Source organism: Bubalus bubalis, chromosome 18 (assembly GCF_019923935.1).
Source record: "Bubalus bubalis isolate 160015118507 breed Murrah chromosome 18, NDDB_SH_1, whole genome shotgun sequence".
In the NCBI taxonomy this organism is placed as follows: Eukaryota; Metazoa; Chordata; class Mammalia; order Artiodactyla; family Bovidae; genus Bubalus; species Bubalus bubalis.
Window position 1 is genome coordinate 15,557,479 of NC_059174.1, and position 17,417 is coordinate 15,574,895.

At 37.3% G+C, this 17,417-nt stretch overlaps 1 protein-coding gene across 8 annotated transcripts in view; it reads left to right on the forward strand.

The window, feature by feature from the left end:
• The window catches only part of PHKB (phosphorylase kinase regulatory subunit beta), a 236,567-nt gene that overhangs the window by 31,951 nt on the left and 187,199 nt on the right, over positions 1–17,417 (forward strand). For all 8 annotated transcript variants that reach the window (XM_025269801.3, XM_025269800.3, XM_025269799.3 and 5 more), the window contains 3 exons: positions 2,299–2,385; positions 8,323–8,461; positions 16,486–16,585. In XM_025269801.3, coding sequence (XP_025125586.3) covers positions 2,299–2,385; positions 8,323–8,461; positions 16,486–16,585 — 326 coding nt within the window. The remainder of the gene's footprint in view (positions 1–2,298; positions 2,386–8,322; positions 8,462–16,485; positions 16,586–17,417) is intronic.

Consider the following 17,417-nt stretch of genomic DNA (forward strand, 5'->3'; position numbering starts at 1 on the left):
TGGTGATGGACAGGGAGGCCTGGCGTGCTGCGATTCATGGGGTCACAAAGAGTTGGACACGACTAAGCTACTGAACTGAACTGAACTGAACTGAAGGGGCTTTTAAGGGAAATTTTTTTCTTTCACTCTAAAAACCATGAATACAATGTCATTAAAATAATCTTTTAAAATAAATTCATCTACTGTTATAATGCAGATTTCAGTTTTGCATATTCTGTTTCAGTCCTTATCCTTATGCACATGTATTATTTACCTAATTGTAATGAAAATATATATGCATCTTCTGGTGATTATTTTTCTTATATAAAGCACAACATTAGCTATATAATAGTGCTTTAAATAAAAGCAAATCATTTCACCACAAAATAAATAGAAATAAATCTAAGTAAAAACAAATCATTCCACTGTCATTAGTGTTAGTTGCTCAGTCATGTCCAGTTCTTTGCAATCCCATGAACTGTAGCCCACCAGTCTCCCTGTACCAAGTGCATGGAACTCTCCAGGCAAGAATACTGGAGTGAGTAGCCATTACCTTCTCCAGGGGATCTTCCCAACCCAGGGACTGAACCTGGGTCTCCTGCATTGCAGATGGTTCCTTTACCATCTGAGCCAACATCATCCTGGTAGCAAATGTGTTCCCTTTAGTCTTTGTATATTCATATGCAAAAGTTTAAATGTGATGATTTGGACCTGATTTTAGTTTATTAATTATGGATGAATTTCATGGATAATATGTAGACCTCCCCTGCCCGCAGAGCTTATCACCTACCAGGCCAGCATTCCTCCCTAGCTGCCAGGCTGCCCATTACTGCCAGTGTACTTAAACCTACCTAGAGCTAAGCGACTTAGCAGCAGCAGCAGAGCTAATTGAATGTGGGGAGGCAGAGAGCATGTCTGGACCCTTGCCTCCTTTGCAGTCCTGATGCTTTCCTGTCTGTGTTAGTAGTTCTTTCCATATTTCACTATGGGACCATTCTGGTTGGTGTCATTATGAATACTATTTTAGAAAAATATCTTCATGCAAGTCATTTCATATTCCCTGTTTTCATCCACATCTCTATTTTTAACGAAAGGTAACGGGGCTGTTGCCTGAATGTGTAGTTCTTTACTTTGAAAAAGTAAGTGTTAGTTACTGAGGTGTGTCCAACTCTTTGCAACCCTGTCGTCTGTAGCCTACCAGGCTTTTCTCTCCATGGAATTCTCCAGGCAAGAATACTGAAGAGGATATCCCCAGAGGATTTTCCTGACCCAGGGATTGAACCTGGGTCCCCGCATTGCAGGCAGATTCTTTACCATCTGAGCCACCAGAGAACCCTTACCTGCCCTAAACAAAACTTAAACCTCCCTTAAACATAACTTGGCTTTAAACTAGCATACTGGACATAGCAATTTTGCAAACATAAATGCTTTAATTTTCTTCAAAAACTGACAACATGACCCCCTCCCCTGCCCCAATAAATTATAGGTTCAGTCTTCTAGTATTTTGTTAGACTATATGACATGCATTACCTGCATCCCAAGGTGGATTAACTGTGACCTTGAGATGTTTATAATTTCTGAGTGCTTATAACAAGAATGAGACACTGCTTATTCTGATGGCTGAAGGGTCAAATGTCTGCCTTTCAGTCATCAGTTGAGAAAGTGCCCTTGTCAAGTGAACAATTTTCTGTATCCATTTTATGACAGGTTATCATGATTAATGGGTATTCTGTAGCTTTTGAACAGTGTGCTCTGTTATCACCTTGCTGTAGTTCCCATGGCTGAGAAGTAGAAATGGTTTCTGCTTACAATCTAGATAATAAGGCAGATATTATCTACCTAGGAGAAAGTGGAAGTTTCAGGCTTTCAGTATGAACAATATTTGAATACTCATGAAGTGGATGATTTGGGGGTTCAGGAATATTATCCTGGGACAGAAAACTTCCTGGTAAAGCATGAGCATAAGGAGTAAGGTTTGCATTTCAGGGCATGTAAGTAGATATATTTCTCAGAAGGAACTGGAGTTATTGTGCTACTATACTTCCATAGGAGTACTGGTTATATTTGAGCTGCTAGGACCAGTATGCACATGAGTTAGCTGGGAGTGAGGGTGGGGATATCCCCTAGCATTTAGGAAAACTACACGTATTTTCTTCTTTCTCCTTTCCTCATCCAAAATTTGACAACAGTGAAATATGATAATTCACTATAAAAACGAAGATTAGATTGTTAAATAATGCCTCTTCGTTTGTTTAGAAGTTTTTTCATTTACCTGGGTGAGAATAACTGGACTTGATGGGTTTTTCATTTTTCCTTCAGGCTCAGTTTATGAACCTCTGAAAAGCATTAATCTTCCGAGACCTGATGAAACTCTGTGGGATAAACTGGATCACTATTACAGAATTGGTAAGCTAAACCTGGGGAAAGCAAGTCTTTAGGTAGCTATGATTAACATCTATTCTGCCTTAGTTAAATTACATACATTATGTGGATGATGATCTCTCATTTGAGTGTTGGGGTAGTTTCAGTGCGTAGACAGCTGTATATTCCAATTGCATATTGATATGGAGACTATAAATGGAATCTGGCAAGTCAGATCTGTCCCTTGAATAATTTTGAAACTGCCGCTAGTGTCTTCTGTGTCCTTTTAGCCTTCTGAAACATTAACAGATTTGAGAACTAGAGGCTGTTTCTTGAATAATTCTTACACAAAGATTTTGTAGAAGTATTCCTTGCTCATTTACCTATACAAAGTTACAATGTAGTCCTGAATCTTTCGTATCCATTTCTAATTCATTGAGATGCAAAAAGCAGTCTCAATACTGTTACTGGTATAAGGTCCCTGTTTGTTTGTTTTGCTTGCTCTTTTGTTTTTGTCAGGATCAGCCTGGCAAGTTTTGTTTTTTAATATGAGTAAGCAGCTTAGAGATACATATATATAGGGCTCTTTTTTGTTCATCAGATGGTAAGGTGGGGATGCTTTTTTTTTGTTAGTTTGCTTCTTATGCCATTTATGTGGCCTAGTATGTCAAATATAAAATTTGATTTCTCTCACCGAGGAGAAGAATTTTTTTGTTTCAGTCTGCATCATGTGAAACATTATTTCAGAGACTTCCCTGGTGGTCCAATGGTTGAGACTTTGCCTTCCAATGCGCAGGGTGTGGCTTTGATTCCTGGTTGTGGAGCTATTGTTCCTATTGCATAGGAACCTGGAATGTTAGGTCCATGAATCAAGGTAAACTGGAAGTGGTCAAACAGGATAGCAAGAGTGATCATTGACATTTTAGGAATCAGTGAACTAAAATGGATGGGAATTGGCAAATTTAATTCAGATGACCATTATATCTACTAGTGTGGGCAAGAATCCCTTAGAAGAAATGAAGTAGCTCTCATAGTCAATGAAAGAGTCCAAAATGCACTACTTGGATGCAATCTCATAAATGAAAGAATGACCTCTGTTCGTTTCGAGGCAAACCATTCAGTATCATAGTAATCCAAGTCTATGCCTCAACCGCTAATGCTGAAGAAGCTGAAGTCGAATGGTTCTTTGAAGACCTTTAAGACTTTCTAGAACTAGCATCAAAAAGATGTCCTTTTCATCACAGGGGACTGGAATGCAAAAGTAAGAAGTCCAGAGGTACACGGGCAAGTTTCACTTTGGATTACAAAATGAAACACGGCAAAGGCTAACAGAGTTTTGCCAAGAGAACACACTGATCATAGCACACACACTCTTCCAACAATACCAGAGAAAACTCTACACATGTACATCAACCAGATGGTCAGTACTGAAATCAGATTGGTACTCTGTGCAGCCGAAGATGGAGAAAAGTTCACACAGTCTACAAAAACAAGACCGGGAGCTAACTGTGTCTCAGATCATGAATTCCTTATTGCAAAATTCAGACTTAAAGAAAGTAGGGAAAACCATTAGGCCATTCAGTTATAATCGAAATCAAATCCCTTACGATTATACAGTGGAAGTGACAAATAGATTCAAGGGATTAAATGTGGTAGAGTGCCAGAAGAACTATGGATGGAGGTTTGTAACACTGTACAAGAGATGGTGATCAAAACCATCCCCAAGAGAAAGAAATGCAAAAAGGCAAAATGGTTGTCTGAGGAGGCCTTACAAATAGATGAGAAAAGAAGAGAAGTGAAAGGCAAAAGAGAAAAGGAAAAAACCAGTCTGAATGCAGAGTTCCAAAGAATAGCAAGGAGAGATAAGAAAGCCTTCTTAAGTGAACAGTGCAAAGAAATAGAGGCAATAGAATGGGAAAGACTAGAGATCTCTTCAAGAATATTAGAGATATCAAAGAAACATTTCATACAACGATGGACACAATAAAGGATAGAAATGGTATGGACCTAACAGAAGCAAAGATATTAAGAAGAGGTGGCAAGAATACACAGAAGAACTATACAAAAAACCCTTAATGACCCGGACAGCCACAGTGGTGTGATCACTCACCTAGAGCCAGACATCCTGGAGTGTGAAGTCAAGTGAGCCTTAGGAAGCATCACTACGAACAAAGATAGTGGAGGTGATGGTATTCCAGCTGAGCTATTTCAAATCCTAAATGATGATGCTGTGAAATAGCTGCACTCAATATACCTCAAATTTGGAAAACTAAACAGTGGCCACAGGATTGGAAAAGGTCAATTTTCATCCCAATCCCAAAGAAAGGCAATGCCAAAGAATGTTCACACTACTGCAAAATTGTGCTAATTTTGTGCTAATTTGCTAAAATTAGGTAAAGCTCAAAATGATTCAAGCTAGGCTTCAACAGTACATGAACTCATAATTTGCAGATGTTCAAGCTGGATTTAGAAAAGGCAGAGGAACGAGAGACCAAATTGCCAACATCCGCTGGTGCCAAGGTCCAGCCCCGGCTGATCCAGGGTATTCGAAGGAGAGACGGCTAGGCGACCTATTCAAATGTTAATTAGAGATATAAAGAGTAATAAAAAGAGGATAGCTCAGTAGGAAAATTCAGTGGAGAAAAGAAGCTGAGTAGCTTGGTTTACGTGGAAAATCAATATAACCCGTGACACCAGGTTAGCTCTGACTACGGAGGCCGCAGGCGCCCTCTCAAATAGCGGAAGGTGCCCCACTTTAGACACCTTCTCTAGTGGGTCTTAGAAGCCCAGGCAAATAAATGGTCGCAGAGGATATCCGCGCTCCAGATGGACACTCAGCTGGAAGTTAAAGGGAAGAATGACATGGGGAGACCAAGCATTGGTGAGCAAGGCCCATAGCTTTATTTTCAACAGAGGCTTTTATACCCTAAGTTACACGTAGAGGATAATAGGGGATGCAAAGTCAGCAGTCTTTGATGCTTATCAAAAACCAGGGTTTCTTTCCTGCAAATTTATCGTATACAAATGGTTTAGGTGATTTACATCATCTTCTGGCCAGAAGGCCTATTAACATTTTATGACTCTTGACAAGAACTTATCAACAAAGACTTATTTTCTCTGAGAGTAATTATTTTAAGGTTTGACGCCATCTTTCGAAGATAAAATTACATTCCTATAGGGCGGATGTGTAATGGGTTTACAAAGGAAAGAATTTATTACCTTAAGGGTCTAAAGTTACTAACACCAAGGCCACTACTTATTTTTTCTACATAGCAACTATATTAATTAATACACATTCAAGGATACAATTCAGGGGATGTGGAAACTTGGCAACAAACATTGGCTCATCAATGAAATCTTTTACTAGTTTTATTCTGACAGTTTCTAACGCTCTGAGAGGCTCTAAGCCATTTGAATATCTTAAGCTTCCCGTGCCTCTCAAGCCTGGGAGACTGTAAACAATCGTATGCATAGCTGTAGGTGTCCGGGTAAACTTGTCAGGCGAGTTAGAGAGCCATCTGAGGGGTTTGGATTTAAACACTCCTAATTGCCCAGGAACTTTATTAATTGGAGCTGTAAGTTAACTCTTTGACAGAGAGAGCGAGATGGTGGTGGGGGACAGCCCCCAGTAAAGTCAGAGGTGAGAGCACAAAGCAATAAAGTAGGCAGACTCTGGTTTTTGGGGGTAGATGCTCGAGAATATCCGGGGGCACTCCCGAGGCTCGATCCCGCCTTTGCGTATGCCGAGCCTCCTTCCTCATGACCTTTGTCACGAGTGGAATGTCTCTCACTGGCTTCCGGCACACTGGATCATAGAAAAAGCAAGGGAATTTCAGGAAGATATCTACTGCTTCATTGACACAGAAGCCTTTGGATCACAACAAACTGTGGAAAATTCTTAAGGAGAGGAGAATACCAGACCACCTTACCTGCCTCCTGAGAAACCTATATATAGGTCAAGAAGCAACAGTTGGAACCAGATGTGGAACAACAGACTGGTTCCAAATTGGGAGAGGAGTAAAACAAGATTGTATATTGTCACCCTGCTTATTTAATTTCTATGCAGAGTACATCATGCAAAATGCTGGGCTGGATGAAGCTCAAGGAGGAATCAAGATTCTGGGAGAAATGTCAATAACCTCAGATTTACAGATGACATCACCCTAGTGGCAGAAAGCAAAGAGGAACTAAGCAGCCTGTTGATGAAGGTGAAAGAGTAGAGTGAAAAAGATGGCTTAAAAGTTGATATTCAAAAAATTAAGATCATGGCATCTGGTCCCTTCACTTCATGGCAAATAGATAGGGAAAGTAGAGACATCACTTTGCCCACAAAGGTCTGTATAGTCAAATCTGTGGTTTTTCCAGTAGTCATGTACAGAAGTGAGAGCTGGACCAGAAAGAAGGCTGAGCACTGAAGAATTTATGCTTTCAAAATGTGATGCCGGAGAAGGCTCTTGAGAGCCCCTTAGAGAGCAAGGAGATGGTTAGATAGCATCACTGAGCCAATGGACATTAATTTGACCAAACTTCGGAAGATAGTGAAGGACAGGGAAGCCTGGTGTGCTGCAGGTCGTGGCGTCACAAAGAGTTGGACACGCTGAACGACTGGACTGAACTGAATTTAATTTGTCACAGATAGCTAGTGGACAACTGTGGAGCTAAGATTCTACATTATTTGTGGCCAAAAACCTAAAACATAAAACAGATGCAATACTGTACAAATCAATAAAGACTTTGAAAATGGTCCGCATTAAAAAAAAAATCTTAAAAGAAAAACGTTAGTTCAGCTTATTGTGTTCAAGATTCTTACCCACTTATCTCTGTAGCCATAACTAACTAAAGAAATTAAACTGCCTTTTAAAAGAAGTGTCAGCTGTTTACTTTGCAGTGTTAGGACCAGTTTTTTTACTCTGGGAAAAATAATAAATACCTAGGTATTCTGAAAGACATGATAATGATTATGTCAGTTTAGTCTGAGAAAAAGAAAAAGAAATTTAATTCTTTAATCTCTGATGGAACAGAGTACTTTAACCTTTGAAAAACTGTTCTAAATTGGTTGACATATGCCAGTCTAGATTAGAGTAACAATTTATTTTAGGGAAAAATATTGCTCATCCATTTATAGTTAGACAGGAATAAAATAGCTTTTAGGAAATGTCATTTTAGTGTGACTTTTTCTATTTTAGGACTCTTTTATAAAGAATAATACAGTCTGCTTTCTGTATCTGCAGATGCGGAACCTGCAGATATGGAGGGCCTACTGTACCAGCCATTTTAGATAAGGGACTTGAGGATTTGAGAACTTTGGCATGCATGGCAGGCCCTGGAAATATCCCTGTGCAGATTGAGCAATGACTAGAAAACATTGATTCCAGACTTCTTTAACTTAAGTGGAATGTTCATAAAATAATTACTTGTTTACTATTTTCATGTCATATTAGGATGCAATTCAATTTTGAAATGTTAAACATATCTTTGATCTGTACCATATATAAGAGGAATACATTGCTCTGAAGGCCAGGCACAAATTAGTCATCTGTGAAAACCAGGATTCTGGCCTCTTTAGAATTGAGTTATCTTTGGATTTAGCAAATGTATGCAACTCTTTGTTATATATTTGCTTTATTTTTCCCTATTGAACTGATTTTTGAGAGTATACCTAGTTTTTTGGCTAATTTTTTTTTTTTTCTGTATCTGATATTGCCTTATAACACTTACTGACATTAACAGGGATGTGCTAAAGACTTTTTATGTGCCAATTAGCTGAATTGTCTACTCGAAAATACCCCTTCATGCCAGGTGGATCCCTACCTAGGCTGGAATTATTTACTCAGAGTTGTTTCTACGTTTTCAAAAGTTTTATGCTGCAGCTAAGTTTAGAAAGAACAAAATTGTAGGATAAAGAAACTAAAAAAGTTCAGGAGTTTCAGCTCAAGGGAAATAGATTTTTTTTTTCATTCTTTTTCTTGTCTTCAATTGCAGTCAAGTCAACATTGCTGCTGTATCAAAGTCCAACCACAGGTCTCTTTCCCACTAAAACATGTGGTAATGATCAGAAGGCCAAGGTTCATGACAGTCTGTACTGTGCTGCTGGTGCCTGGGCTTTGGCTCTTGCATACAGGTAAGCTGGTGTGTCTTCTTGTAACCCCAAGTCTGGGTAATAGCGTTTTGTAGGCCCAAGACAAACTGGACAGCTATCTTTTGGCTCTGCTTCTGAGTCACTGTGTAACCTGCAGCTGTTCACATCTCCTTTTCAACCTCTAAACCTTTCAGTTTTCCTGAGCGTTTACATTAGGTAAATTGTAACATTTTATGACTTTGTGACTAACATTTCTCATCTCTAGGTTTGTAAATCAGCTTTAGTCTTTAATAGAATGAATTGCCCATTCTCACTGATTTGTTTTGACCATAGAGGAAACTGATAGTGATTGATGATGAAACTAGAGCCTAGAGTAGTTAATAGAGTAGTCCCAAATGACACACCTAGTTAATGATAGAGCCAGGACCAAAAGTCCTCTCCTTCCTTCCCCCAGTTTAGTGTTTTTCTAACTGCACTTCATTGGGATATCACTAAGTCAGAAAATTCTTATAAAGTAAAAGAAAAATAAACCTTTTCACAATACAGAAGTTCTCTTTTTTCATTATTAATATCTATTTATTTTATTTCATTATTTATTTATAATAATATATAATATATATAATATATAATTACAATATATTATAATATATAATAATATATATGGATAGCATCCAATGTGGGTCTTGACTTGTAGTCAGTAGTGATACATTTTAACTGTTATAAACTTGGATTTCTGAATATTAATTCTCCGAAGGTAGTAAATGCATGTGCCTCTGATTTGAAGATTGTATCCTTAACATGAATATGATTACTCTGTCTTAAATCATTGATGTGTTTCACTGATGTTAGATAGGTGCTTCCTGATATGACACATCACCCATATCTACTTCTTATCAAAATGTGTAGGTGGCTCTACCGTAAGTAAAGTCAGACAAAGCCAGATTGTGGCTACTTATAAGACAACTTGCCTGGTCTCTTAAAAATGTAATCATAGAAGATTAGAAAATAGGTATGAAGATGGCTAGATTATGAGAATCAAATGCAATGTGTGAACCTTGATTGAATCATGCACTAAAAAAAGCCTAAAGTATATTTTGGGGATAATTGGATTGTATTTGATATTCAGTATATATTAGACACTATGTCCATGCTATTAGCTCCTTGGTGTGATAATGATATTATGGTCATATAGGCAAATGTCCTTGTTTTTAGGGGATACTTCTGAAATATGTACGGTGTTAGTGCAGAGAATAAATTATAGATAAAGAATTCAAGCTAATTTTATCAGCTCTTGAATCCATGTGAAGAGCAGAGTTTTATTCATTGTAGCAGTTGTGTAGCTTTTGTATAGATTTGAAATTTTTCTGAATAAAGTGTTCAGGGAAAATTGCTTAAAAAAATACGAGAGTACAGGCCCTTTCCCAGAAGCCTTCAAAAATCTCGTAGAGAATTTAAAGTCCGTTCTTTGCTGGGGACACTATCTATTTACTAACTCCCTGGATAATTTATCTTATATAGTTAAAGTAACAACTTTTTGTTTTACTAGCAAACAACATGTCTTCTGTTTGGAGAAACACAAGGGTACATACCACAGAATTAGGATGAAGCCGTTTTTACCCACAGTATTAAGCTGTGATGATTTGTTTAGATAATCCCCATGTTGTAAAATTAGAAGAATTCTGTTTCCAATTCTGCTTATAAATGCTGATGAAATCATATAGATAACATTAGGAAAAATTTGTCAAAAATTAAGCTAGGATTTATATCTATCTCTTATTGGTAATGAATGCATAATATGAAGTCATTAATTTTTTAAAATGAAAGTAATTTGATTTTTCTAATTGCATTAGTTTTCAATCAGTCATGTAAACAATCTCTTGAAACCTCAGTTCTGTTTGAATGTGTGTGTATGTACATGTGTACTGAGGACTTAAAATAATTATTTTATGCACATTTATATTTCATTTACATTAGGAGTATGGTTTGATTTAATTAAATAATTGGATAAAAGCAAGAGGCAGTGAAATAGCTTATTTGTAAAATACATTTTGACATAGTTTGTTTTTCTTAAAGGCAATATTATAGTTTCACTTTGTAATTTTGTTTTATGTTAGAGGAGGAAAGAAATGCTTACTAATATGTTTTACTTTTTAAGATGTCTTTTACACATATCAAGTTGTAGTACTGAATATACCTTTGTTTAAAATTATATTGCATTATTTCTAATTATAATTATATCTATTTATATTACTTTATAATTATATCTATGTTGCATTATAATTATGAATATAATTATAATTAATATAATTAAAATTTATACTTAGTTATATAATTATAACTATTATAATTATTTTATTTTATAAATAATTATATTGCTTTACATGATTTAGGTTAAAATTGTTTCTAAAACTAGTCAATTGTCCAAAACTTTATTTATTTATTTAATTTAATTTAATTTAATTTAATTTTTTACTTTACAATATTGTATTGGTTTTGCCATATATCAACATGCATCCGCCACAGGTATACACGTGTTTCCCATCCTGAACCCTCCTCCCTCCTCCCTCCTCCCTCCTCGTACCCTCCCTCTGGGTCATCCCAGTGCACCAGCCCCAAGCATCCAGTATTGTGCATCGAACCTGGACTGGCAACTTGTTTCATATATGATATTATACATCTTTCAATGCCATTCTCCCAAATCATCCCACCCTCTCCCTCTCCCACAGAGTCCAAAAGACTGTTCTATACATCAGTGTCTCTTTTGCTGTCTCGTATACAAGGTTAGTGTTACCATCTTTCTAAATTCCATATATATGTGCTCAGATCAGATCAGTCGCTCAGTTGTGTCCGACTCTTTGCGACCCCATGAATCACAGCACGCCAGGCCTCCCTGTCCATCAACAACTCCCGGAGTTCACTGAGACTCATGTCCATCGAGTCAGTGATGCCATCCAGCCATCTCATCCTCTGTCGTCCCCTTCTCCTCTTGCCCCCAGTCTCTCCCAGCATCAGAGTCTTTGCCAATGAGTCAACTCTTCGCATGAGGTGGCCAAAGTACTGGAGTTTCAGCTTTAGCATCATTCCTTCCAAAGAAATCCCAGGGCTGATCTCCTTCAGAATGGACTGGGTGGATCTCCTTGCAGTCCAAGGGACTCTCAAGAGTCTTCTCCAACACCACACTTCAAAAGCATCAATTCTTCGGCACTCAGCCTTCTTCATAGTCCAACTCTCACATCCATACATGACCACAGGAAAAACCATAGCCTTGACTAGAAGATCCTTTGTTGGCAAAGTAATGTCTCTGCTTTTGAATATGCTATCTAGGTTGGTCATAACTTTCCTTCCAAGGAGTAAGCCTCTTTTAATTTCATGGCTGCAGTCACCATCTGCAGTGATTTGGGAGCCCAGAAAAATAAAGTCTGACACGGTTTCCACTGTTTCCACATCTATTTCCCATGAAGTGATGGGACCGGATGCCATGATCTTCATTTTCTGAATGTTGAGCTTTAAGCCAACTTTTTCACTCTCCACTTTCACTTTGATCAAGAGGCTTTTGAGTTCCTCTTCACTTTCTGCCATAAGGGTGGTGTCATCTGCATAGCTGAGGTTATTGATATTTCTCCCAGCAATCTTGACTCCAGCTTGTGTTTCTTCCAGTCCAGTGTTTCTCATGATGTACTCTGCATATAAGTTAAAAAAACAGGGTGACAATAGACAGCCTTGACGAACTCCTTTTCCTATTTGGAACCAGTCTGTTGTTCCATGTCCAGTTCTAACTGTTGCTTCCTGACCTGCATACAGGTTTCTCAAGAGGCAGATCAGGTGGTCTGGTGTTCCCATCTCTTGAAGAATTTTCCACAGTTTATTGTGATCCACACAGTCAAAGGCTTTGGCATAGTCAATAAAGCAGAAATAGATGCTTTTCTGGAACTCTCTTGCTTTTTCCATGATCCAGCAGATGTTGGCAATTTGATCTCTGGTTCCTCTGCCTTTTCTAAAACCAGCTTGAACATCTGGAAGTTCACGGTTCACGTATTGCTGAAGCCTGGCTTGGAGAATTTACGCTTTACTAGCGTGTGAGATGAGTGCAATTGTGTAGTAGTTTGAGCATTCTTTGGCATTGCCTTTCTTTGGGATTGGAATGAAAACTGACCTTTTCCAGTCCTGTGGCCACTGCTGACTTTTCCAAATTTGCTGGCACATTGAGTGCAGCACTTTCACAGCATCATCTTTCAGGATTTGGAATAGCTCAACTGGAATTCCATCACCTCCACTAGCTTTGTTTGTAGTGATGCTTTCTAAGGCCCACTTGACTTCACATTCCAGGATGTCTGGCTCTAGGTCAGTGATCACACCATCATGATTATCTGGGTCATGAAGATCTTTTTACAGTTCTTCTGTGTATTCTTGCCATCTCTTCTTAATCTCTTCTGCTTCTGTTAGGTCCATACCATTCTGTCCTTTATCGAGCCCATCTTTGCATGAAATGTTCCTTTGGTATCTCTGATTTTCTTGAAGAGATCCCTAGTCTTTCCCATTCTGTTGTTTTCCTCTATTTCTTTGCATTGATTGCTGAAGAAGGCTTTCTTATCTCTTCTTGCTATTCTTTGGAACTCTGCATCCAGATGCTTACATCTTTCCTTTTCTCCTTTGCTTTTCGCTTCTCTTCTTTTCACAGCTATTTGTAAGGCCTCCCCAGACAGCCATTTTGCTTGTTTGCATTTCTTTTCCATGGGGATGGTCTTGATCCCTGTCTCCTGTACAATGTCACGAACCTCAGTCCATAGTTCATCAGGCACTCTATCAGATCTAGTCCCTTAAATCTATTTCTCACTTCCACTGTATAATCATAAGGGATTTGATTTAGGTCATACCTGAATGGTCTAGTGGTTTTCCCTACTTTCTTCAATTTAAGTCTGAATTTGGCAATAAGGAGTTCATGGTCTGAGCCACAGTCAGCTCCTGGTCTTGTTTTTTGCTGACTGTATAGAGCTTCTCCATCTTTGGCTGCAAAGAATATAATCAATCTGATTTCGGTGTTGACCATCTGGTGATTTCCATGTATAGAGTCTTCTCTTGTGTTGTTGGAAGAGGGTGTTTGTTATGACCAGTGCATTTTCTTGGTAAAACTCTTATTAGTCTTTGCCCTGCTTCATTCCATATTCCAAGGCCAAATTTGGCTGTTACTCCAGATGTTTCTTGACTTCCTTCTTTTGCATTCCAGTCCCCTATAATGAAAAGGACACCTTTTTTGGGTGTTAGTTCTAAAAGGTCTTGTAGGTCTTCATAGAACCGTTCAACTTCAGCTTCTTCAGCATTACTTGTTGGGGCATAGACTTGGATTACTGTGATATTGAATGGTTAGCCTTGGAAACGAACAGAGATCCTTCTGTCATTTTTGAGATTGCATCCAAGTACTGCATTTCGGACTCTCTTGTTGACCATGATGGCCACTCCATTTCTTCTGAGGGATTCCTGCCCACAGTAGTAGATATAATGGTCATCTGAGTTAAATTCACCCATTCCAGTCCATTTGAGTTCGCTGATTCCTAGAATGTCAACATTCACCCTTGCCATCTCTTGTTTGACCACTTCCAATTTGCCTTGATTCATGGACCTATGTGTTAGTATACTGTATTGGTGTTTTTCTTTCTGGCTTACTTCACTCTGTAGAATAGGCTCCAGTTTCATCCAATTTGAACCTATACTTTGCATGTGTGCTCAGTTGCTGAGTCATGTCCGACCCTCTTATGACCCCATGAACTCTAGCCCACCAGGCTTCTTTGTCCATAGGAGTATTCTGAGAAGAATACTGGAATGAGTTGCCATTTGCTCGTCCATGGGAACTTCCCGACCCAAGGATTAAAGCTTTGTCTCCTGCGGCTCCTACATGGGCAAGTGGATTCTTTACCACTGAGCCACCTGGGAAGCCCCAAACCTGTACTTTATGCTATACTAAAAAGTATTATATAGAGTTTTTGCATTTTTTGTTCTTACTTCTAGAGAAAAAGCATGACTTTAATTTAGGGTTTAAATAAGGAATTTAGTTTTCTTTACTTTTTATGTTTGAGAAAAGTAGCTTTTTTTTTTTTAAAGAGTATTGATTTGAAAAAGCACTTTAGACTGTTTAAATGTGCATATGTTAGAAAATCTCAAGGAGAGATATTGGTAAGATACTTTGCAGTACTCTCTGAGAGAGAGAGAGGGGAATACTTCATGCAAGATGTTGGCCTGTTCCCTCTCAGTGTCAGATTTATTGCTATTTTAGGAGTTAAATATAACAGGTGGCCCTAGCTTAGTCCTTGTAAACAGTCAAGTCACATGACCAAACAGTATTCTGATTTTGTTTTCCTTGAAACTTGGCTGTGGGGAAACAATGCACCAGTGATAGGATTTAAGTGTTTAGTTTTTCACTAGTTATGTATTTTTAAGTTTTGATTTAAATATAAACTTAAGACTTAATATTATAGAAATATTCAGTCAACATCTCCACATGGCTTGTGATCAGTTAAAGTTACATATCTGTTTTTTTTTAATTAAACATTTTATTGAGATCATATTAAAACTTGAATGTACATCAGTAAAGCTTGCTAGTTCTTGGTGGAAAATAGAGGAATTATTTTGGATGAAAAGGTTCATTTTAAATCTTAGGAGAGGAAATAGATATATACTAGTTGCCTAAATGTTTTTACTCAAATACAACTGTTCTTTCATTTTCTAAGTCAGAAAAGAAATATTCTTCTGGTTACCACTATTATTTGCTAAGGAAAGGAGAAATAAAAACGTCATTAAAATAGAAGAATTCTTTATTGTGGCTAAATTATTGTGGGATATTTTAGTCTTGGTCTAATGCTTGTGGAAATTAGGGGCAGAGAAATTGCAGTCAAGGTAATTTTAGAAAAATTGGATTTTGTTTCTTTTTGAATTACTTCTTTGTTTTTTATGAAGTGGGAATTATATGCAGAACATTTCACTGAGTTCATTTTACTCCAAATGTGCTGTTTCCTTCATTTATCAGTGCCAAGTCCAATGTTATCCACTCCATAATTTGCCTGTTAACACTTAGTTCTGACATCATGGGAAAAAAGATCACAGAGCAGAATCATACTAGTTATACTTTAATGCCTGCATGTGAAAAGAAGAATGATGTTCTAGTGACAAATAGACATTTTTACTGACATTCACCATACTGTATTAAAATGATCATTGTTCTTTCCACTGCTGGTATATGAGATCTGTAACTGAAAGAGGAAGTAATGATAGTTTACTTTTTATGGGGAACAGGTAGTGTTTTTTGTCAAGTGAGGATGATAGTTATTTACTTATGATTTAGTAAAATAATGATTAAGCTACTTTTATTTTTTCAAGAGTGGATAACATCTTTTTTGAAGGCCACTGATCAATAATAAAAAAGGAACTTAAAGATTGAAAAACAGCTTAACCTAATTTAATATTTAAGTGTCAGCTGTTTTTTGTTTTTTAAAAGCAGGAGTTGTGAACTGTGGTCAATTGATTTTAAACTAAGACCTGAGAATATAAAACTTTATGCCCAAATACATCAGTATTGTCCTGGATGCATTTTTGATTGAAGGCACTGCTGACTGAAGTGCCCATTCTGGCATTGTTAAACACAGCAGAGAAAGGAGACATGGGCCTACGTTAATCTACACTTCTTTGGATCCAAGTGATCATTGCATAACCTAAAGGGATTGGTATTTAAAATTGCCTGTGCTCTGTAAATGGTGAATTTAAAAAATCCATTGGTAGATTTTTCTAGTATAGAAATATCCTTTAAAGTTTCAGCCAAGTCAGTGTTGAAAATATTATACACTATTTTAACACAGTTGACTTACTTCCTTAAGACAAGGGGAAATTTGCACAATTTCATCATGAGATTTTTTTTTAAACATTTCTACATCTGCTGGGAAAATGAAGTTTCACTGTTACAGAATTAGTAGTTGTTACCAGAACATAGGATTAGCCAGATAAATACTTAATTATCAAAAGCTCTGCTTCCTTTTCAAATGCATTTCCAATTTGTTTCATGAGTTATCTCTCTCACCCAGGCGCATTGATGATGACAAGGGAAGGACCCATGAGCTGGAGCACTCGGCTATAAAATGTATGAGAGGAATTCTCTACTGCTACATGCGTCAGGCCGATAAGGTAAAACACTGTAGTATGGACTGAAATTCTCACATCGTCCTGAGGGATTAATTTAACCAGTATAGCAATAGCATCTTCTGAAGAAGGATGTACTTTCAAAAGGTAAAGCCACATCCTGGGGGCAGTCTAGATAGATTAAAACAGTTCTGCCTTCCCAGCCCAGGGTTTTGAAATACTGAAATTGAAGAAATAGCTTAAGCAAGATTGATTGGCAACTGTTATTTGGGCTTGAATTTGTATTTTGCATCTGGTGTTTGCTCAAATAAATAGTTTCTCAAGAACCTCATGATATGCATAATTCTAACCAGTATTGTATTAAATAAGAAAATCCTTATCAAAATTCCTTTTGTACATGTCATTACTCTAATTGAACTTTAGTTTAGAAATATAATAATTCAGTCACATATATAAAGAGGGCAGGAATTAAAGGCTTAGAAAACAGCAGACTTCACAGGATTATTTTAGAAATTAAACAATGTACATAATAAAACTTTTTAAACTATAAAGCTCTATACAAATATAATGTGATATTCCCCCTACTTACCTACATCTCTGTGTTTCCAGGTCCTAATATATTGTAGTACGTTAATAAATTTACATCATGGTTCCTCAACGACCACTCCCAGGTTTGATGATTTATTAGTAAAGATGCACTTCAGTAGTTAATACAGGCAATTTTGATCACTTAATATTTTGTATATCTCTATCATATGGATATTATATTAAGTTTTTGTGATAGCACATTTTTTAAGACCTGACCTGAAGTCAAAAATGCAAAAAAAAAAAAAACCCTATATATTCTGTCACCAAAATATGGCAACAAAAAAAATTA